The sequence below is a fragment of the Aptenodytes patagonicus genome, chromosome 7, assembly GCF_965638725.1.
Source record: "Aptenodytes patagonicus chromosome 7, bAptPat1.pri.cur, whole genome shotgun sequence".
In the NCBI taxonomy this organism is placed as follows: Eukaryota; Metazoa; Chordata; class Aves; order Sphenisciformes; family Spheniscidae; genus Aptenodytes; species Aptenodytes patagonicus.
Window position 1 is genome coordinate 48,734,389 of NC_134955.1, and position 22,918 is coordinate 48,757,306.

The 22,918-nt window shown below is 40.6% G+C and overlaps 1 protein-coding gene across 18 annotated transcripts in view; it reads left to right on the top strand.

Moving 5' to 3' along the window:
- NRXN3 (neurexin 3) overlaps positions 1–22,918 on the top strand; it is a 1,062,297-nt gene that overhangs the window by 375,514 nt on the left and 663,865 nt on the right. For 15 of the 18 annotated variants that reach the window (XR_012995937.1, XR_012995938.1, XM_076345216.1 and 12 more), the window contains one exon: positions 6,692–6,718. The exons of the other annotated variants lie outside the window; for them this stretch is intronic. Coding sequence is in view for 13 of the 15 variants with exons in the window: in XM_076345216.1 (XP_076201331.1) it covers positions 6,692–6,718 (27 nt within the window). In the remaining 2 variants the exon portion in view is untranslated. The remainder of the gene's footprint in view (positions 1–6,691; positions 6,719–22,918) is intronic. 18 annotated transcript variants of the gene reach the window in all.

Below are 22,918 nucleotides of genomic sequence, written 5' to 3' on the forward strand. Positions count from 1 at the left end.
TGTTACAGAGTTCCTGTTTGGAATATATATATATGCTCTGCTTAGCCTGACTGAAGAAGTGTAAAGTGCTATTGAGTGTCTAGCTAGCATAGGAGCAGTTGCTGTGCTATCCAGACTGACCTAGAGGACAGAGGGAATAGGTCAATTTCAGCTATGACAGTAACTTCTCAAATAAAGAGAAACAGCACTCTGATGATAGCCGCCTCTGCCTATATTAATTTTAAGTGAAGGAAAATTTCATAGATTTGCAGGGTTTCTCTGGAGAACAGCTCAAAAGAATTGCTGTCGAGCATTCTTACATGTGCAAAGAGAATCTTTCACAAAACTCCAGTGCATGTGAGTATATATATATATATGTCTGCATTTTCTTCTCATCTAATACAGTTGGTGCTAATAATCTGGCAAAATGAGATTTTTTTTTTTCACCACTGTTTCCTTTCTTGGCAATTATTGCTAGCCATTTTCTTCTCAGAGAATAAACTTAATCACTGGAAGACTGGCAGTGGTATGCTTCTGTTGGGGAAGTGATGGGGCAGCTGAATATCTGCTTAGCTCTACGCTACCCCCTTGTAACCCAGAGCCAGTTCTTTTACCTTGCATGCCCTAGTTTCTCTCTTTGTTGGAGAGAGAATACTTTGCAACCTGCCAGGGATGTAGTGGTATTTTAGTAACTGCTGCTTCTGTCGCCTTTGATACTCCCACATGAAAAGTACTACAGCATGAAAACTGCCAGTCTTCATCAAAAATTATCACTTTTTCTTCTGAGAAAGGTACCACTTGTTTGATTCTGTTATATCTTCATCTTCCTTTAAAATCAATGAGAACAGGGGGAATTGCTCCTTTTGGGTGTTCAGGGCCTCCTAGGCTTAGACCCTATGTGAATACGAGGAGGGTATATTTAGATTACCCTGAATATACTTACAATTTTTTACAGCTTACTCTTTCCATTCCAGTTTTCCTTATATCATGCTGGCAGACAATATTTTCCCTCAGGGCCTGTCTACATTGTGTGCCTGATTGGCATTGGTCACTTTTAACACTCGCTGGGGTCTGTTACACCATTACCTAGCCTAGAGGTGGACTGTTCAACTCTTACTATCTGGCATTTAAAAGACGTGACTAAAGAATTGACATATGGTCTACATATGTTTGGAAAGAAATGCGTCATTGATGGTTTAATACAGGGACAAAATCTGTAAACCAAACCGTGTTAACTGAAGGCTACTTTTGTGTAGTTGCAGGGACTGAAGCAATTTGTATGCCAGATTTGCCAGCTTTTCAGCTGGAAACTTTTGTGAGATTGAATCTTCCCCCAAAAGTGACTACAGGCTGCATCAGTGGAAACCTGTCAGCACCCTCCTTCTGTGCCCAACTCAACAGAAGGGTAGTTTAGACTGTTGGAACCTGGATTGAGCTTCACCTCTCCTCTCTTCAGGTTTATAAAGCTGTCAGATATATTCCTTGAAACAGGACTTACCTTCTATCAAAAAGGCAAAGTTACCTTGCTGTTGAAGAAACAGAACTTGAGGAGGAATGACCTTACCAGAGCCATTCATTTTCCGTTGTTTACTGTAAGTCACATCTAACTCTTTAAGGAGACTGTTCATAGCCAAAATGTCACAAACAAGAACCAAATCTTCATTATCTGACCCTGCCAAAATCCCCTTACCAGTGAGAAACAGTCATTAGCACCACCTCTGAAGACCTGAGCATGCTCGGTGCTGACTAGCTATGTGTCAGCATCCCCCCAAGTGTCTAACCCATGACAGATGTGTGCAAACAAAGACTGTTTTGAGTGGTGAATTATTTAATTGTGCTTTTCTTATAAGTCATTTAAAACTATTACTAAGAGCTGTCTCTTTCTTCTCTTCTTTGATCTATTCCATGTGATTACTTATTATCATTTGTGTGGTTATTAAAGTCTTTCCTACGTTGGTTTTTTTGTTTTGTTTTTTTTTTTAACTCTTCTGTGTATTTCAGTTGTAAAGCTTTCCCATACCCCATCAGCCATGGTAAATCAAAAGATGGTATTCAACCCTTCAAAGGCCTGAAGCCTGCGGCCCGCACAGCAAACAGCCCTGAGAACAGAGCGTACAGAGCAGCCTGCAGGGGCTGGCATATCCCACTCACCCCTTCAGCATTCAGTGTCCAAACCAAACAGGGGATAGATACATCGTACAGCAGGCGTGGGTGGGCATGGGCGGCTGGGTGCTTGCTGTAGAAGGTGGGAGGGAAACGAAGAGCAGGGATGAATAATTCTCTAAGAAAGAGGGGCGAGGAAGTTGTTTCAGACCTTTCCCATGTGGGTGCCCGAGGCACTGCAATCTGCATGTTGACAGTACGTCTCACAGTAGTTTGAGTGTTTGTTGTGTGAAGATTAGAAGTTCAAATGTGATACAGATCTCACTTCTGTTGAGAAGGACTCTGAAGAAATGGGTCTAGAGTGGAAGGAGAGAGAGAAATGAAGCAAATCATGGCTTGGAACATACTTGGGAATAATTTCTGATGCTGAGAAGATGTGCAGAAAGGGAAAGAAATGGCTGGTCCGATAGGGAGATAGACCTTCACTTTTTTTCCTCCCATTGATGATTGGGAGGGTTATAGTGTCACTGACTTTTATTAAGTAATATTTCAGATTTTTTTCTTCCTGGCCTGGCTTGTCTTCAGGTCACTGGTGACTAGAATAAATACTGCCTGCCTCTTGTTAACCTGAGTCAGTTCTCTTGTAAGGAAGTGTAATCATCCCTCTTGACTATCTTTTCCTAAGATATCTCCTCAGGGGTGTCAAAGACATCTTTGCCTCTCCAAAATGCAAAGTTTCTTTTGTCATTCCTACATACAAACAGAGTAGGCACATTTTCTATTTTTCTTTTTTAAATGTATGTGAACTTCTATGCCAAATTTCCTTTTGTGCAAATCATACACTCATACCTGTAAGTGTATGCCCATTCACAGTTTCTCATTAATAAATTTCTTTTCTATAATCAGTACACACAAGTGCTTTTGTTTTTTTTTTTTTAATTTTCATAGACATACAAAAATATGTCAGCTGCCAGTTACAGGTAGGTGCATGCAAGTAAGAGAGAGGCAAGGAGACAATCTATAACATGGGGTAAGAGCGTGCACAGGACCTCATCTGGTTTCCCCATAGGAAATAACCTAGAGTGAGCTTAGAAACAGCCAGGCCCCGATTATCTTTCTTGTCCTAGTCTTGCCTTAAAGTGCTCTTCCATAACCACATGTGGATGCTTATCAAAAGGAACAAACGCTTTGTCCTCACGCAAAAAAGGTGACTTTCTTTCCTGATTCAAGGAAAAAACAGTCTGGGGCCTTAGCATGTCAAATAAATATCACTATTTTCAGGCACAAAGATACAAATGGTAAGAAATACAGGCCTAATTTGCAGAGACTTCTGTCTGCTACTAAAGATTTCTCCATTCAAGCAATGAATCCCTAGTGTCAGCTAATTGCACTGGAGCTACTTAACCTTTTCCAAAGAGAGGGTCTTTGGCCCATTTTCCAGGTGATGTGCTCTGGAAAACCTTCCATCTGAGCACTAAGGAAGCAGCTTCTGGTTTACATTAGGAATAATAATGAAAGAAGGTACTGTAGAAGGTCTTCCCAGCTCATTCTGCTCCCTGTATAGTTACAGACTGTGTTTTCACTTTACCGCTGTCCTCCAGATTCCTCATCCAGTTGCTGAACTGGCAGGTGACTGGATTTACAGCTGTTTAGGCATACTCATCTTCAAAACCTAAAGCAAGGGAAAACCTCTTTTGAGTCAGGAATGCAGTCATACCTAAATAAATCAAATCCCATCAGTAGAAGTTGGTAACAGTACTGAGAGCCCCAGAGAACGATTACCAGAAGTCTTATTGCCCCGGTACTGTGCAGGAGGAATCCCAAGTGGTTTTTTTTAATTATTCCTGAATCTCCCAGCTGCTGCTGTTTTGAGCACAAAGACCAGGCTAAACCTGTACCTTATTGCCAGGGAAAGCATACTTTGCTCTGGATTTGTAGCATTGTACTAGTTTAGAGGAAAATAGGTACTTTCTTCCTTTCTAAAACTCATGTAAGAGGGAGAAAACAGCTTCATGTATTAATGATTGGAAATTTTTTTTAGTTGCTTTGGGCAAGGCTCAGAATTAAGGAAATGAAAAAAAACCCACCTGTACTTGTTCTCTGAAGGTAGTGTGGAGAGTATGGTGGTGCTGGTGTAGCAGTGCAGGCAGATGTGCTAGCTTAGCTACCGTGTGGGATCCCCACTGACCCAGCTGGACCAAGTCTTGTTCAGGAACTGGTCCTTCTGGAGTGCGCTTGGGCATTTCTGCCTGGCACCCCATTGCATGGCATTGCAGAGCCTTCGTGCTCGCAGTCTGGAGATCTAGTAGCACTGTGGTAGTTGTCAGGGCAACCCCCTCTGTGGCCTGGTCTCTCGCTGTCCTTTGAAATAGAAATCTAGCAGCCAGGATGAGGACTACATTGGTTTTCAGTTTGAAACGTCAATCCCTTCACCTGGAGCAGTCAGTGACTCAGCCTGGGGGTAAGCCCTGGGACATGTAGTTATTTCGGTATTCCTGCAAAAAAATTAAAACTGCAAAACTTCTCTGCAGCCATCAATAACACAACAATGGTTTTAGTTTCTAACTTTGACGGATGTTGCTGAGGACCAGCCATGTTTCCCTTTCCAGCACACTTACTGTTTAGCCCATAAGATATCTCGTGTTGTTCCAGCTGTAACAACTCTCTTGATCTCACTTGCTTGCAGTGCAACTTGGGAGTCTCTCTCGCTCTTGCTCTCACTCTCCGTCAGGTTATAGAGGGAAGTTCCCCAGCATGTACTTCAGAGCTCCCCTTACCCTACCCAACTCCTGTAAGGGATATAGCCACCACTGTATGGTGATCGTACCAATTGCTCCAGGACTGTTTGCTCCCACTTTTCTGTTGCGGTTGACGACACATGACAAACCTAATCGCACAAAACCAAACCCAGATTTTCTCAAGAGAAGTTCTGCTTGAAAACAGACTCTCTCTGGCTATGGTGCTCCTGATTGGTGTGTCCCTGCTTATTACAGCTCTTTATTTATAGACTCTTATTCTTTCCCCTCTTTCATTTTTTTAAGAACTGCATTTAGTTTCAGCTGCTGAAATAATTTTCCTACATTTGTCTGAGTAAACATAAAATTGGTCCAGTTAAGCAGCAAACTGCATTATATTTCTCTGCCATTCTGTATAATCTCTCTTGCTGGGCCATATCTCTGTAATAAATACGACTGTCCTTGCTGGTCAAAGCTTTAGTTGTCCAGACAGGGTGTCCAGTAGCATGGTGCTATTATTCCTGGCCTTGATTTCCTGAGAGAAGGTCAGCATGGCTCAAGATACATAATAGCACTGATATGATAGCTCTTACCCATGTCAGTCACCACAGTAATGGATATTCACAAGGCTGTAAGTAGGCATTTATAAACGAAGGATCCTCTTATGGGTCGTGTCCTGAGATACGTTGAGCATTAGTTTGTTAAATGAGAGAAGCAATGCTCAGAAGCCCTCTAGCTCAGGCTCCCCTACCTCAACTTGTTTTCTTTGTGCAGACTCCTCAGTTACCATTTATTAGATTCCACAAGCATAGCCCTATTTGTCTTTCCTTGTACCCCTCTTCGTCCCTCCATTGCCTGTAACTTCTGAATGAAGCAGATCCAGCAAAGATTCCCAGATTGCCACTTCACTGCCCATTTCATCTTCTCCCTGAACGTTACGAGCATCCCATTCAGTCTTAGCGTTCAGACAGCAAGGCGAGATTGGGCTCTGAGGAACTGGCAGGGCTGGGGACCTTTGAAAGAAATTCCCATTCCCCATCAAGCAAAAAAAAAGTATTCCCAACCTCCAGAACTAGCTGAAATCTGGGCTGGGCGTTCGTGCGGTTAGCTGTTTGCAAGTGGCCATTTTATGATAGGACATAAACTAGGCAGTATATTAACCCTTTCCTCACCTGAATGGACAGTGTTAAAGGTGTCTGTGCACATATTAAAAAGTGTTCTGGGCTGGCAATGGGGGAATGAGAAGAGGGTCTGTCTTTGGGAGAGCTGGAAAGGGTTAAATATTGCACCAACAAATCTCATAGGCTGATTTTACAGGTATTCTGTGTTGGACAGATGGTGTATTTATGCAATAACAATACAAATTAATTCAAAAGAAACCAAGTGTAAAAGTTGACTTTGAGCTTCAAGCTTCTCAGAGAAATTGCTAAAGGTCTTTAAAAAGCAAAATGACGCTGGAGTATGACTTGCATTTTGAGGGAGATTTTTTCTGCCTTAATTGTCAATTTTTTTATTGTAATTCACATCAGTTCATGGTCTGGAGTAGAAGATACTCTTAGATGCATAGGTTTCTATAAAAAGAAAATAGCTTTCTGTGTCAACGTGGATATATATGTATATTGGTATATCTCTCTATACATATGTGTATATATATGTGTGTGTATATATATATATTTATGTACCAGATATTTATGTAGAATATACTGTACATATACACCCACTCCTGAACTTGTACAGACTGTATATAAGTATAAAATGGCCACATCTCTTTGCGTGTGTCTGTCCCCGGAAGGGTGGACTGATTGTTTTTGGATGTCTGCAGCTGTTACCTTGAAGGATGCAATTTCATCTTTCATTTATTTTTCCCCATCTAGACTGTATCAGGATAAACTGTAACGCCAGTAAGTTTTCCCTCAAGTTTCATTTTGTTCTCTTTCTATATATATTAAAATAACTTTATTTTATTTGCTGTTTTATAAGCTGTTTTTCTTTTCTTTTCTTTTTTTTTCTTTTCTTTTAAAAAAAAAATCATCTGAAATTGAAGGGTTGGGTGGGATATGAAGCTGGGGGGGAGGAGGGAAGACCTCACGGTGATTGTATGTGAAAATTTTGTGTTAGGTTTCTCCAAGGAAGAGATGAACTGTTATTTCATAGCTTTGCAGAAGAGCACCTGAGGAACCTGATGAGCTGATATTATATTTCACTGGTAACCTGTTGTCTTTATGAAAACTTTTAAAGAACCACATAAGAATAACAACAGGTACTGTATGCACTTCTCCACTACAAAAAAGGCATGCGTATTTAAAAAACAAAACAAACCAAACCCACCTCAAACTCTTACTTTATTTCAGAATGGTGACAACTTAACCTGATATTTATTCAAAGTCAGTTTTATTTGGGTACAGAAGAAGGAAAAATTAGATGTTAGCTTTTGAGTATATTGTCAGAGTTACATGATAACCTTTTATATAGCATTTACCACTCTTAGGTTTCTATAATAAATTCTAGCTGAAACTTTAGGTCACAGAAGATCCCTTTCAGTCTGTAAAAGTAGGGAAGAAGGTTTATAAAATCTCTGTGAAAAATAATAATGAAAGATCATATCCAATTCTAGACTGATTGAGCAAACAAAATCTTTTCAGTTCTACTTCAAAGAGCTGGTCAAAGTTGATGTAGGCCTCAAAGTAAAAAGCACTTCACAAAGAATGGAGCTGTTTAGCTCTAAAGTGTGCTTTGAGGCTTATCTTACTTGAAACCAGATTCCTGAACTGGCAGATCCTCTGTGTTAGATTTTATGTGGAAAGATTATGGAAGGCTAAACATCGCTTTGGAAATGCTATAAGAGATTAAAAGGCAAGGATGGTCCATGTATTTTCTTGGGTTTTTTTTGCTCACCAGTGAGCCCCATCCAAGCTAGCAGGAAGGTGGAAAGAAGTGTGTTGCAGCCCCAAAAGCAAACATAGAGCTTTCAAGTAGCAAAGCCAATTGTAGCATCACCAAAGGAATCTTATTGTAAAGCAGTTTCTTAACAGCTTTTCCGTAGTTTTGGACTAAGAGTAGGTTTGTAGTGTTAGACAGCAGACAGCAGTTGTTTGGGTTTTTTCCCCATGTACAATATTTGCAAAATTTAAAAGGTTCTCTGTGGTTGCAAATAGAAAAAAAAAACCACACATAAGCAGATAATAGATCAGCTTTCCCTCCTGGTCACTGCCAGCTGATGAGATTCTACTTTGCAGGGAAGTGGAAGCAATTAGTTTCTTGGTCTTGGGAAGTGGTCCCTGGGAGCCTGTAGCCAGGGACAAGCCAAAGCATTGGCTGATGTGTGATTATTCCAGCCGTGAGCCCTGATATGCTGTAGGAGCTTGATCATGAGTTCACAACATTGAGAACTGCAGCCTTCTTCAGCCCTATTGCAGGGCTGTGTGGGATTAGTCCTGTATGACTCAAAGCTTGACAGCTCTTGTTGAATTCCTTTTGCTCTTCGAAGTTTTAACACTGTATTTCAAGATAGAGTGGGTAATAGGAAAAAGTGTCTTGAATCTCTGCTAACTGAGATTGCCAGTTTTTACCCAGCAGTGCTGAGGACATTTGCATAAAAATAGGATCTTTTGCTTCCTAAGATTTCATACGGTCTTGCTGCTTAGCCATCTGTAACTCGCACCATAGTTCTTGTTGATGCGTGTCATCTGAGTATCCATATCAGCTCCTCTGGCACTGGACAACAATCTGCTGTTGTTGTCATCATCTTCAACTTTTGATGACAGTTGGCTGTTAAAGGCTTAGCTATGGAAGACTATCTTCAGGTGGGAAATCAGCTTTAGTAGCAAGGAGCAATGGTCTGGTTTTCATGCAAATCAAAATCTAGCAGTAATTGGGAGAAACATTCAAAAAAGAAAAAGAGGGAAAAAGAGAATCCTATAATCAGAGCAGTGGGAAGACAGTCTGAATCCAGTGCTTTTGTTAGTTTCCCCATAAGCATCAAAACATCTTGAATCATTTTGCTTCCATGCATTTTTAATAGTTGAGCCTGTTACATTTTTAAATACAGACTTCCTCTGAAGGTTTGCATTTATTTGTTTATTTTAAAACACTTTGGATTTTCCTAATTTATTTTTCATGATACTTTGCTGAAAATGAACAACCCTACTCCTAGCCTCTCCAACACCTTATTTTGTTGCTGCCTGTTGCAATGACTCGGGTCATCTGTCCTACTTTCTAGGAGGGAACCTGCTGGGAACTGATTGATGAAAAACTGTATACTCTTGCATGAATAAAATATGGTTAGGCAGGAGCAGACCAAATATCACTGTAACCATTCTTGCATTTTCTTGTGCAGAGGGAGTTATCCACACACAGATGGATCTGCCAGGGTCTGTTGAAATGAGCAGAAGTGTTTTAAAGTAACTTGACAAATGGGATTCCCAATCAGTTGAAGAGTTTCAGGTTGAGCAGTCACCATTGCTAACTGAATAGAAGGGACCTAGTGCATGGTTTTAAAGGTAAACAGAGCTGTACTTTTGGGGTCTCTACACTTTTGGAACATGTAGGTTAAAGAGCCTACCACAGCAACCACTGAAGCTCATGCCATTTGAGAAGAGTCTAGTATATTGTCCCAGGTAAGCATTTAATTTTCAATATACTTGCTCTTAATTTTCATTGAAAGGATTAAGGGTTTTTTGCTTGCATATCTTTGGGTCGTCATATATCTGATGCAAAATACTGTTTTCCATCACTTCATTTCTTCTTACCCTCTCTCTGTTTCTCATCACTGTCATATCTCAGTTCTGAAAAGGAAGACTAACATCGTTTCCTAGAATAGGAACATTTTTTAACTTTCTCTGTATTTATTTTAATACTCCTCTCATCCTCTCCTTTCACTCTTGAAGATACCTAAACTGATCTTATTTGTTTCTGCACACTGACAGAGTATGAATTTAGAAGGACCCAACAGTGTTGTTGCTTATACAGATGTAAATGGGTAGTAACTCTCTTTTCCTCTGAGTGTAAAATCAGCATAACCAAAAGCAGGATCAGGATCCCAAAATACACTGTGTGAAGGTGCATTGAATGATTCCTCAACATAATGCAGACATAACAGATAGCACTATTTCATTGGCTGGATTTATGGGAAAATAGGTATAGTCTAAATACCCTTATATTTTTGCATACATATATTTTGGGTTTTTAAATAGGATTTCCTAAAGAAAAGTAGCTCTTTGGTCCATCTCCTGTAAACTGTTTCTTGAAATACATAGTTCACTTTAAAGAAAGTTAAAGTTATTGTGATAGTTTTATAGTTTGTGTCAGAATATCTGGTGCCCTGATTTTTCTTTATTTTTTCAAAGGTATCTAGTCCTTAAATTTCTTACTCCCTTTTCAGTGACCCCACTTCATATCAGTCCAGATGGGGATAGTTTTCAGCATTCTACCCAGTATTAAGTGTGGAGGACAGGGCTGTGTGTGCTACAGATTTACTAGCTTTTGGAGGTGTCTTCACTTTGTGTTCTTTCTAGGATACTGCTTATATTATTTTTCTTGGCCTAGGTCTCTCTCCTTCTCCCAAACCTTTTATGTGGCGTGTCAGCAGTCATAGTCACGTAGTTTGACGCTACCTTTATGGGAGGTTTGATCTTCCAAAACTAGCTGCCTTTGGGACAGTGAATACTTCTGTCTTATTGCCTGTTGTTTCATAATGAGGCCTTTTCTTCTCACTAAAGCATGCCAGACAAGCCGTTACCTATTTTCATGTGACTTGTGAAGCCTCAGCAAATCCTGATCCTCTTCTCTTACCTGTTGCTAAAAGCACAAATGGAAGAGGATGAAAAATCACAGTTCAATCACTACTAGTTGATCCTGTGTCTCTATGAGGCCTCACAGTTAGCATGCTGTTTCAGATCCAATTAATTTTGGACTGGTCTTTGACAATAGAAGACAGCTAGGATATGAGATTGGCTCTCCCTTCTCAGTTGCCATGCTTACTGTATTTAGTGCCTTAATTCAATGCAACATTAATGTTTCGTTTTAGTAAGTGCCACTGTAGAATCCTAGAATCATTACGGTTGGAAGGTTGGACCTCTAAGATCATTGAGGTCAACCGTCAACCCATAACCCGTAACAACATAAAATATGAACCTATGATGTGTAACTCTCTGGGAGAGGTTTAAAGTTTCTTTTTTCCATATCTTCACAAGTAAATAGGAAGCCGTGCTAACTCTAATCTAATCAAAATATTGTAAAACCAAGTGCACTTATCTGATTCCTAGTGATGTTGCTGGCATTTTAATAAAAGCTTAATAGTATTCTAACATGAAAACATTATTTGGAAAGTGAAGAGGTGTGATTAAACATACACATCGTATTTGTGACTCTAGTATCTCCTAACTCCATTTAAACATAATCAGGAAGAAATGAATGCTTATGCAGCCTGAAAAGTGATGAGTCATTAGTATGTCATATAGTAGTGGTGAAAGCAAAGCTGGTGTCGATAGCATCTGCCCAGCCTAGCTGAGAACAGTCTCACCTTTGAGCAGGCTCAGACTCAGGGCGCTGGTCTGGCCTTGTGCTGCTGCTGCACTGCAATGCAGAAGAAGGTAAGGGAGCAAGCCTGTCTTTGGAAGACCTTTCCTTCTGTCAGGTGATGAAACAGCAGTCTTCCCAGGTATTTTGTCAGATGGTAAACTAAGAATTCTGTTAGAGGAAAACATACCATGCTGGATCCAACAGCCCGAGAGGGGTGAGGCTACTGCCACTCCGTGTTCCCAGGTTCAACCAGTAGCGAGGTTGGAGATGTATTCCTGGCAGGCACTTTGCTAGTGACCACACACTTACTTGCAAACCTGTGCTCATTCCAGCTTCTGGCAGCACGGACGTACGGGCCCTCTGACCCATGGTCCGACTCCAGTTGCTGCACTCACACCCCTGTACACCCTCATGCACACAGAATAGAGAGCCCTCACCCAGGCAAGAGTTAGAAAGGAATTTAATAAGAAGACAGGACAGGGTGCACTGATCAGGTGCAGGACACAGCCAGGCAAGCATACTGACCAGCAACTATTTACACATGACCAGCCCTTTTTATCCCCTTACTCCTCCATTTTCCCACTCTTGTTCCTCCCAAAATCACCTAAACTCCTCCCTTTTCCTGCCATTGGTTTGTCCCCTAAACATTCCATAATAAGCCTGTCTGATCCCAAATTGCTTTCCCCCTGCATCACATATGTCCCACCCTAGGCAGCAACCTCCTTAGTCCAAAAGATGATCTCAAGAGCTGCTCCAGATGACTTATGGTGATGAGTTTCATGCTTGGACTCTGGGGCTAATGTCTCTGCTGGGACAGCCCTGGGAGAGGCCCAGATAAGGTGTTCATTCCTCAGGAGTCCTTGATTTGTGTTCCCACCTGCCACTGTGCCCCTGTGCTCCTCTGGGCTTGTGCAGATGGGCCTCTGATGGGCTGATGGCCCCTGTGACTGGCCTGGATGTAACCTAAGAAGATATTATTTAGGTTCCCCCTCCTTCTGTTGTCTCTCTGAGCTCCTCTGTGGGTGTGCAGATAAGCTTTATCACGTAACCCAACAAATTCCTCTTCCCTGTGGCAGCTACTACTACTACAAAGTGAGCTATTTTGTCTCAGACTTGCTTGATTCAAGTCCACTCCAAGTCCCCGGTTGGAAAAAACCTCTTGACTTTAGCTCTCAACTCAGAGGTTGCTTGGTACCCCTACAAAGTGAAATAGTGCTCCTGAGCTTGTTTTAAAAAGGTAGTGACAAAGTCCATGCAGTTACCAGTTGCAATGGAGAGAACAAGACCCTTTGGGGCTGGGTTCCGCAAGGACATCTTCCATCTAGGTGAGAGGCAAAAGGTGAAGCGCATACGAGAAGCTGCTCTGCTTCCCTGCTGTCTAGACAATCTGTCTTCTGTAGATTAGATTCTGTAATTAGTTGCCAGAACATCCACTCTGTTCTTTTATTCAAAGAAAATTGGAACAAAACTGGAAACTCAAGCTTTAGGATCTAGGAGGAAGCAAGTATTTTATGTGATTAATTTTGTCTGAGGACAACCCAGAGAGAGCATCTCTAATGAGACTTTGAATAGTTAATAAGAAAAAGAAAAGCAAACGCTAATTAGCACAAGCACTGCTGGCTATGTTGGGTGCTACCTTATCAGTAAATTTAAGGCCAAATCAGTGAGCCTTAAGGCTCAGCGGATACTGGATAAGGAGTGACCGGCAAAGAGGGTCTAGTGATTTGCATTATTGGGTGCAGAGCACTGGGTGTAATGAGTGAAAGCTTTTCACAGTGTCTTTAATCCTCCTTATCCAGACAGTGCCATGAAGATTAAGGTTTTGCTGTGGCATAATTAATTAATTTCTGCAATCCTAAACTGCAGTTTGCGATATCACAAGGTCCCTGCATCCCAGAATATTTCAAGGGCCGTAAATCTGGGCTACAAATGCAGGTCCATGTTTACTAGACTTCAGCTAGCCCCAGCTCTTAGTTAGCAGCAGTTAGCCTTCATCTTCCAGCTAATACTGTCACATCCTTTGAAAGTCCCTAGTCTTGACCCTTTAGTTCTAGTGCTCAGGGAGAGACTTCAGCAGGTCTTCTAAGGTCATCAGTTTGAAGAGATGGTGCTGTTAAGAGCAGCGCTTGGCAGAACGCATTCTGCGTTCTTTTTAACTAAATTACTGCGTTGGGACCTAACAGGAAAGAAAAGTAACCTTGGAAACTCAGCAATCATCTGTCAGGAATCAATGACCCACTTTTGGAAAACAGCTATGCCAGTTTACTGGCTATCGTTCGCACCCCAGCAGCTTTTCTTGACTCCTTGCCACTTCTTGAAAGGCTGTCTTTGTGCTGTATGTTTTTATATATAGAATTTCCAATTCCTGTAGCCTCTGACCTCTTCCATGGGATTATAACTAAAAATGAGAACTGTTGTGAAGGGGGCAGAGTCAAAACTACCATATCAACCACCCTGTCAGTTGCTAAGCTAGATACCCATTATTTAATGTTAGAAATTCCAATTAAATATTTGGATTCTGGACGCTATAACAAAGATTATGGGATATGAAAAGGTTGGGGTGGTTTTTAATTTGTTTTTGTTTTTGTTTTTGCCAGAGGAGAAAGATGCTGTGGGTGAACCTTGGAGTAACCTAGGAAGAAGTTTGTGGGTAGGATAACTTTTGAAGTCATGTGGTACTGGGTTTTGTTTTAATGATACATTGAATTAACTAGTTGCTGGTCAGCAACGTTTTTCTCTTATCTACCAGTTGTTATAATATGAGCTTCCTTTCCCATGTCTGTTTGGGGAACATGGCAAGTCTTGCTTCCTTTCCTGTTGCAGTGTTTGCAGGATCTCAGCCAGGATGCCTGGGAAAAAAACAGGCTTTGATAGAAAACCTTGTACGCTTCTCAGTTTCTAATTTTGGCCACATTCTTTGTATAAATTGATTTGTGTTCCTTTCAGATCAGCTGTCATCACTTGCACTTTCTTCAGTGTTTTGGTTTAACCCCCATAGGTGGCTAAGTACCACACAGCTCACACACTCTCCCCCAGCCTGTATGTAATCAACACTGTTTTGCTCACAAATCCAAAACATAGCACCATGAGGGCTGCTATGAAGAAAATTAACTCCCTCCCATCCAGACCCAGTACACTCAGGAAGCAACTATAGCCTTCAAAGTTTGTGGACATCATGCTATAGGGCTTAAAAAGCCAATGCTTTTGCTGCCTTACAGTGAAATAGAGGGCCAAAGGTAAACTGAATCAGTATCGCCTATAGTGTCCAGACATCGAGCATTTGGTCATTTCTTTTTCCATTTCATTGATTTTTCTTTTCCTACACAAGGCATTGGATTTGAGGAAACTTGCTGTGTGAGTGGTAATATCAGGGAGCTGTGTAGCAGTACTAAATGTTTTGTTTCCAGGATTAAGACATGACAGGCTGTTGACTATCTTAAAATCAAACAATGACTGCATTAGGACTTAAATACTGGATACTGTTTCCATGAATGGTGAGAGGGTTGATAATGACAGCAAAAAGTTGCCTCTCCACAGCTGGGAGCTTTTTTCCACAATTAGCAGTCCTCACACCACCCACCTATTTCAGTAGCGACTGCTACTGTCCTTCTGCCACCATGACCCATCACATTTCTGTATTTTGCACTGCAAGGCTGGTTTGTCTGGCAAAAGGCACTGCTGCTGGAAAATTTCTCTCAGGGAGCAAAGAACTGCAATTGCACACAGGTGCTTGAGGAGTAAGATAGAAGTTTACTTTAAAAACATCCTTTGGTGTTTCTGTGCTTGAACATTGGCCTCCCTGAAATGAGCTGCAGAAAGGTGAGCTGCAGGTTTGTGGTCTGCCTCTGAAAGAAGCACCTTAGAAATATTTACTGTTTGTGCAGGGACAGAAAGAGTCAGAGAGAACAAGAACCCTTCTTCCAGAGAGAGTCTCACTTGGTCGAGCTGGTGCACACTGGTGTATGATGCATATGGGAAGCTTGTGTCGATGCTGCTTCTCTGGAAACTTGCCCTTAGCAAACCTTTCAGTGGTGATGTCTTCTTTTCTAATTGCTTAGCTTCTACTCTTCTCAAGAAAAGCTGATTCTTGAGGTTTCAGGGCCAAGGAAACATTTGTTGACTTCTTGCTTCTCTTGTGCAAAGGGAAATCAATGCATGGGAAGACAAGGAACCTGGCCAAGATACCACAGATGTGTTTGATCAGTGGTGAAGATTTTTTATATCATCATAAACCATTTTCTAGCTAGTGGAAAATGCAATAGGCTGAACATTTTCATTCTGAATGTGAAAAGTTAGAAAGCCTGAGAGAAGTTCTCATGTCATTTTCCTAGTTAAATATCTTTGATTCGTGTCACTTCAGTGGTTGTTATATTAAAGTCATGTGTGCACACTTCATTATGGAAAAATAGCTTTTTCTTCTTGCTGGATTTCACAGTATCCAGGCCTGATCATGTATTGGAGGTCAAATCACCAGGTACAGTTTTAATCGTCCAAGGGTATCTTATTATTTTTGTTTGCTCATGACTCTGAGTTAGGGAATCACCAGCAAGCTTGAAACAAAACAGGGAAGTTATTATGCTAATTAACTGCTAATGCAAGAGTACGTTCAGGTAAGGGTTTAATTGTGTATTAAGAAACTGTTAGCATGCTGACATAATTTGAATTAGTGTTTTCTGTTCCCCCTTTTTGTAGGGGAATCTTATTTGAAATTTTTCAGCCCACTGTTTTGAACGGGTAGGGAAAAGAAGAAATGTAGCTGGCACATGTTGCTTTTGACTCACATCAGCATCTTTCAGGTTGCAAACTGTTGCCACCTTCACCAAGCTGTTAGCATCTTTGGAACTGCCTAGTGAAATACGTTCTTACAGCATTCAAGCATTTAAACAAAGTTGTGGTCTTCCAACTGGCATGGTGCTCCTCTTGAGCAAACTCTTCTTGGAATTTAGCTCTTAGCTTCAGGAGGAGGGACAGTATTTGCCAAATCGTTCTGCTGCATGCAAAACCACAAACCTTTCTTAGCTGAGCTGGGGAAAGATGTCATATGTTTGATGTTTCATTGCCCCAAAACCCAAGTCCTTTTGCATGCATGTGAGGGGTTCTAGATTTGAATGGATTCCCTCCATTCCAATTGGCATGTACAGTTGAAGATGTGTGCATCTTGTAAAGTTTATAACGGCACAAGGTCTAATTTGAATAAAGTGGGTTTGCACATTCAGTGCAACAGAAAAAATGCCAGGCGCAAATGATGCTGGAATTTCATCATTCTTTTTTAAAGGAAGAAATAATATAAAAATGTTTTAATTGCAAAGAGGCCCCTTGAAAGAGCTATAGAAATGTGAGAGGTTTTTCTTTCCTTGTAGGCTTGTAAGGTGAGTTTGCTCAGTAGGATAGTGAATGAAGCCAGGAGTTTATAAGGGCCATTATAAATTAAATATCCATTGCTGCTAAAACGTAGCCAGTTCTACTGTGGAAGATGGCATCAAATATCATGTAACAACTCTGACTCAACTTTAAAACAAGAAAGGAAGGGAAGAAGGATATTTGTAGATGACCACTGAGATTTCTGGAAGTCAGTACACAGTTGCCCAAATCATATACTGGTAGTTACCATTATAGCGTAACAGTAATTGCATACACCCCAATTACATTGTTACCATAGACTATTCTGCCACAGCCTCGCTCTCTCTCATGAAAATACTGATCATAGTCCTAGAATTGCCAAAATATTGATGCCACAAGTGTGGGTAATATCACTGCCTTTTTGTGATGGGCAGAAAATTAGCCTCATTTAGTTCCATGCTTTGTTGCTTCCAATTTATTATATTATGATATTTTGCTGCTTAGAGTAATTTTAGATTGGGGGAAACTTTCTTCCTAAATCATCACTGAAAGCCATTGAAAGCAGTGCCAATAAAATTGACCAGTTGTCATTGTAAACAAAGTTTATAATATTTCTCTCACTGGTCACACTTCAATTTATTTCAAGCATTTTAAAATGCAACAGAGCAGATGGAGCAGTGTGAAAACTATATGAAAATGCAGGACTTTTTTTTTTTTTTTTTTTTTGGCATAGTTCTCATGGAGCTTATTTTCCTGAATGAACTGAAAAGGTTATCCAAACTTCAAGATTTTCGCCGCAATTGTGGTAGATTTCAAGTTTCCACCTCGGCAGGCTCAGTGGTATTTTTTGCAATTTCTCACTGGCCGGGTGACTTCTCCAGCAACACGGCGGTATTTTACAGGGAATGCTGTATCCAGCAGGGCTGCATAGAGGGAATAATTTATGAGCCCAGCTGTCTGTGTGTGCTTAGGCTGGGGGTGTCAGTACCCAGTCCATGCAAACTTTCCTGACTCCGGTGGTACTCCATGTGCCTGTTACAGAGGGGGCTGAGCACCATCTCGTGGTGCAGCTGGAGATTTTCTAGTTTCTTCTCTCAGTTCATGTGCTGAGCAGCCTAAATACATCTCCAAGGCAATAATGATGATTTTGTGTTTGTTGTGGTGTTGTTTTCCCACCTGTGAAAGGGTTGGAGGTATGTTCAGGGTGTTTTGTGGAAAGTAGTAAAGAGGAAGATTGTGTTCATTGGCAGAGCTATGTGAAAAAGGACTTGAATGCAAACAGGTTCTTGACGGTAGCGCTGGGCTACCATATCAGTTATGCTCTATAGGAAGCAAGTAACTTTTGCAAAGTGTGGAGTGTACCATAGGCCAGCGCTAATCAGCACAGAAAACAACCGCATGCTCTCCTTCCTTGAAGTTACTCCTTTTCATCTCAGATGAAAACAGCTGATGCTATGGAGCTGAAGCTTTGCGGCTTAAATGCTATGAACAACCCAAGAATGAAGACTGAGGGGATTCCTCAGCCTCTACCAGGCTGTAGCAGACACTACTGTTCTGTGTCTCTGACAGCTGCAGCAAACCAGACCATCCTAACTTCAGTATTCTTTTCCAGGGCTGAAATCCACATAATATACTGTATTTAAAACATTTGTTTCTGCCACCTGCATCTGGTTTCAAAAGTATGGTTCAGGAAACCCAGTGATAAAGCTAACATCAGGCTTGAAGTAATAAGAAAAGTGTGCTTGTGTAAGCATGTCCAAAACATCCTTATTAAAATATATCACATGGAATACCTATAGAAATGTTTAACACCTTCTGAGATCACAAGTTTCACAGAATATATATAGAACTGATGTCTTTTCTAATAATTCATATAATAATGGGATTATGGGATTTCATGTAATGGGAATTCATATAATAATGGGATTAAAAAAGGAATAATCCCTCATAACAGGAACAGCCTAGAGTGGATGTGGGGCAGCTGACAGGTAGGTAGGCTAAGAAGGTAGGGAAAATATTTATTAAACCCAACTATTGGAAAAAACATCAGTGATATTTGCATAGCTGATATTCAGTCACTCCTAACTAGTTAGGCATGAATTCAGAAAGGGGTTTCCATGATTAAGTACTGAAATGCCTTGATTTCAGGTAAAATCCTTTAAAGCACATTAGCCCAAACTTGATTGTAATGGACTGTAGCAGCCATATGTGAATACAGAGGTGGTAAAAACTGAGGGCAGCACCTGGAAAACATGATGTTACTTTAAAGCCAAACCCTCAACTGAAGCAGCTGGAACCTGTCTAAGAAATTCTGAGTAGGAGTAACTAAGCAAATAGAGATGCAGTCTGTTTTAAGCTAATATTAGAATTGCATCTGATGTTCATTTTATAAACAAAAAAATTACTTTAAATCTCTAAAAGATCTTGTGCTTTGCTTTACCAGTAATCCAGTCTGATATTTTTTGAGCTGAGTCAAGGTAAACCTGAGAAATCATTGTGTTTCACAACCGCACAGAGTGACTCTGGCAAGGGAGGTGTTTGAAAACAGGACAGAGGAACTTGGGCTCTGAGATTTGTTTAGGGAGCCGAAGGGCTGGAGAATGTTTCCTACCAAATTGGAAAGTGTGAGTGCGAAGGGTGGGTTGTGGGAAGGCATTCCTCTGAACGGGTGCCAGCCACCTCCCTCGCTATGGGAATCAGAAAAGTAAAAGATACTTCCCTGTTTCAGGTAAACTTTGATGCATCGTAAGGAAATATTTCTTCCTTATTTTGAGAGAGGTATTTTTCTGCTTTGGCCTTCCAGACAGCTCCTTTTGTCCAGTTCACTCCAATGGAGTTAAAATACAAATCTATTCCTCTTCTTTGCACCTCTTTTTATAGTTTCCAAATGTTGCCAATTATTTCTGTGTTATAAGGGGGAAAGAGCCCAATTTTCTGTCTTCTTGATTGCTGAAACTATGGTTTTCAGCAGTCCATTAGGAGGTTGTTAAGATGTTTTTTCTACTTTAGCTCTAATTTGCAGAGGTACTGAGCCTAGTCAGTCCCTGTTGACTTTCACAGTATTGTAGATGCTCAGCATTTGTGAAGAATCAAATCTTAAGGCCCTTGTCCTTAAGAGATCTCCTGCCAAATACTAAGGGGAAATTTTCAGAACTGAAAATATGACAAGTGAGAGGTACTATATCATTTTTTCTGGTTGTTAGATAAATGAAGTAAATGCGAGTTCTTGGGACAGGTATGTCTTCATGTGGGCAGGTGGGCAGTGTTATTGCCAGTCTTGGTAATCACTTCTGAGTCATGTAATGTACCTCATAGATCAGGTTTTCCTATGCAATTTAATCACCATGATCTGAAAAAGTTATTAGTCTGAGAAGACTGAGGCTCTTGTTTTAACTTGTCACAGATTTACCTCTGGGGATCTGCATCATGTTTAGACTCAATGGCCAAACATGAACGTGTTTTCATATAAGATTTCTGCTTTCACATTTTCTGGTTGGGCCAGAAATGTAGCAGAAACATCACTTTCCTGAGAGCTTTGGGAGTACAGAAGAACTTAGAGATACTTATAGAACTATAGATACTTATAGAACTGCAGTTATGATAAAATAAAAGAGGGATGTATAGTAAAATATTTTAACCCACTTCTCTTTTTTGTGGGGGAACGGTAGCTTCATCTGCAACTGGGCAAGGTAACGCATTGCTTTGTTTTGACATCTCTTTTTTGGTCACAGCACTGAAAGGATATTTGATTCTGTTTCATAGTGGGATGAGACTTGAGCCTAAAATCAAAAATCCTTTCTTAAGAGTTCTTAAGCATATTTTTATCTTTGGAGTATTCTTCTTATGCTGATGATTTAATCCTTACAAGACTGCAATAGTTGTGGCATTACTATCCCCATGGAATTACTGAAGGACAGAGTGTGAAGTCATTTTATGCAGAAGCAGTAGCAGTGACATTATGGGCTTTCAGCCCTGACCTAACACAGGACCATTATCTGAGCACTTCTGACAGTGAGAGAAACCTTTGTTGCAGCTATTCAGCCCTGGTGCTACGCTACAATTTTTAGCAGAGAGGGAAGTATGAGCAAAGAGAAAGATTATGTGTTCTTACTCACTGTGTTACCTTACTGCGCTAATAGTATATGGAGGGATCCAACTTCTAGTTGTGTAAGAAGGGTCTGTGTGTGAATTTATTGCCAATGCACTTTTTGGAAATTTGCAGGCTGCATACTGATTGAAGGGAAAGTGCTTAGCTGCTTTTCAGACTACAAGTATACTTGAAATTGGTCTGTTAGAGGTAAAACAACATCCATGAACTGTGAACACTGTTAATTTTATCAGTATCGGAAAAAAACTCCTCACATTCTGCCTCAAGTGACAATAGTTCCAGATCTTTTGCTTCCAGGTAGCAGTAGGTCTTCTGAAGCTGCAGTAGGTCCAGTGTAGAACCTGGACAGATTTTGCAAGGGCAGAGGAGAAGAAAATCTAGGAATAGCGTTCCCAAGGGCGTTGAAATCACATCTCAAGATCAGCTTTTTCTGAAGAAAGTGATCTGAAGTACTAACAAACTCGCTAGCGTACAATTTCCACAGCTACAAATACAGAGGTGAAACAAACCCAAACCCTATTTCCTACGCATCAAAGACTGTAGGGGAGTTTGAGTCGGTTCTTACTGTCGCCGAGTGAAGAAAATCTCACAACAGAAGATCAGGTGGTGATTACAGTGTTGTACATTGTTCTGCTTGCTGTTAGTTTAAGAATACTGTAAGTGAAGAGGTCATAAGGAGCCATTGTGCTGTGGCAGTACGGCTCAGTGGGAACTGTTACTCTATGGAGACAGTTGTTTCTAAATCTCTTCAGTCACCAGTCTACTGTCCCAATTCTGTTCCTGTTTGGTTGGCCCACACTTCAAACTTATTTTTTTCAAGCACTGAGAATTCTGTCTATAGCTTCTAGGATCTCCACAGTGGCTAGAGAGGGAGTCTAGCATCCCAGATAGGGCTCTCCAGTCCTACCTCGCTTCCACAGCATTCTACTGTGACCAGCTCTCATGTGTTCACAGGCAAGAGAGACCAGAATATTTGTATTTGAAAAGGATGAGGCAGTTTGGGTAGGTGAACCAATTCACATCCAAAACCCGATTACTACCTGGTATCTACTCTAACATCAGAGAAATACCAGTATGTTGATATAATAGACAGGTAGTCTAGCCTGGCTTTGACAAAAACATCTTCTTGGTGCCCTCAGAGCAAAGGATATTACTTCTTTTGATTTGATATTAAGTGCCTCTTTTCTGGGCACAGAAAATCCTAGTTTCAGTTCTTGCTGATAAGAACAGTATCCGTGTACAAGCAGCCATATATTTTTACAGGACAGCTTGGAGACAGAATCTGCTCTGAAGATTTTATTATCCAAATGAGTACAAGGATAAAAGGCATAGAGGGAGTGTATGGGCATTCACATTTAGTCTAATGATTAAATTTAGTCAGCATTTAGTCTGTTGAGAACTAGTCTCTCTTTAGTCAGTGGAGAGGACTAAGCTCTTCTAGAGAATGGTTTGGAGCTGCAAGCTAAGTCAGCCTCCTCTGGTGGGCAATTCAGAGCCACCTGCACCTCCTGGTTGATCATCAGGAGCATTGCTATGACATTTCTCATGGAGACTTTGGATAGACTTCTGAAATCGACATCACCACAACAGTCTCCAGATAATAATAACCTCTACATAACTCTGCAGTACCAAGACTTTGGGCAAGTCATTTATTTACCTGCGTTTCAGCTTTCCAGTAATGTGCAGCTAATAATAGTCACCTGCTTGCCAGAAGGCTTTAGGATCTGAAGTCATGAATGTCTGTAATGGCTTTAATATCATCAGTACAAAGGTATTGTGCAAACATATTTAGTGCATACGAAAAAATAATGAATTCCTGTTTATTACCCACAACATTAAAGTAATAAACTGCTGTAAGATGCAATGTTTTCCAAAATATCAAAGGCCAGATTGTCGAGCTGCTGCAATTTGGTAGAATCACGGCAAGCAAATTTTTCCCTTTTATGTGTGGCAATTAATTTCTTGAAAGAAATCAACATCCATGGGATATGTGTAATTTTAGATGTAGCTATTTAGATACAGATACCATCAATTCAATAAAAAACGCCACACTTACAAACAGTAAAAAAAAGATAGCTTAAACTGAAATAAAGAAAATGAACTTAAATGAGCAGGAAGATATGGATATATTTAC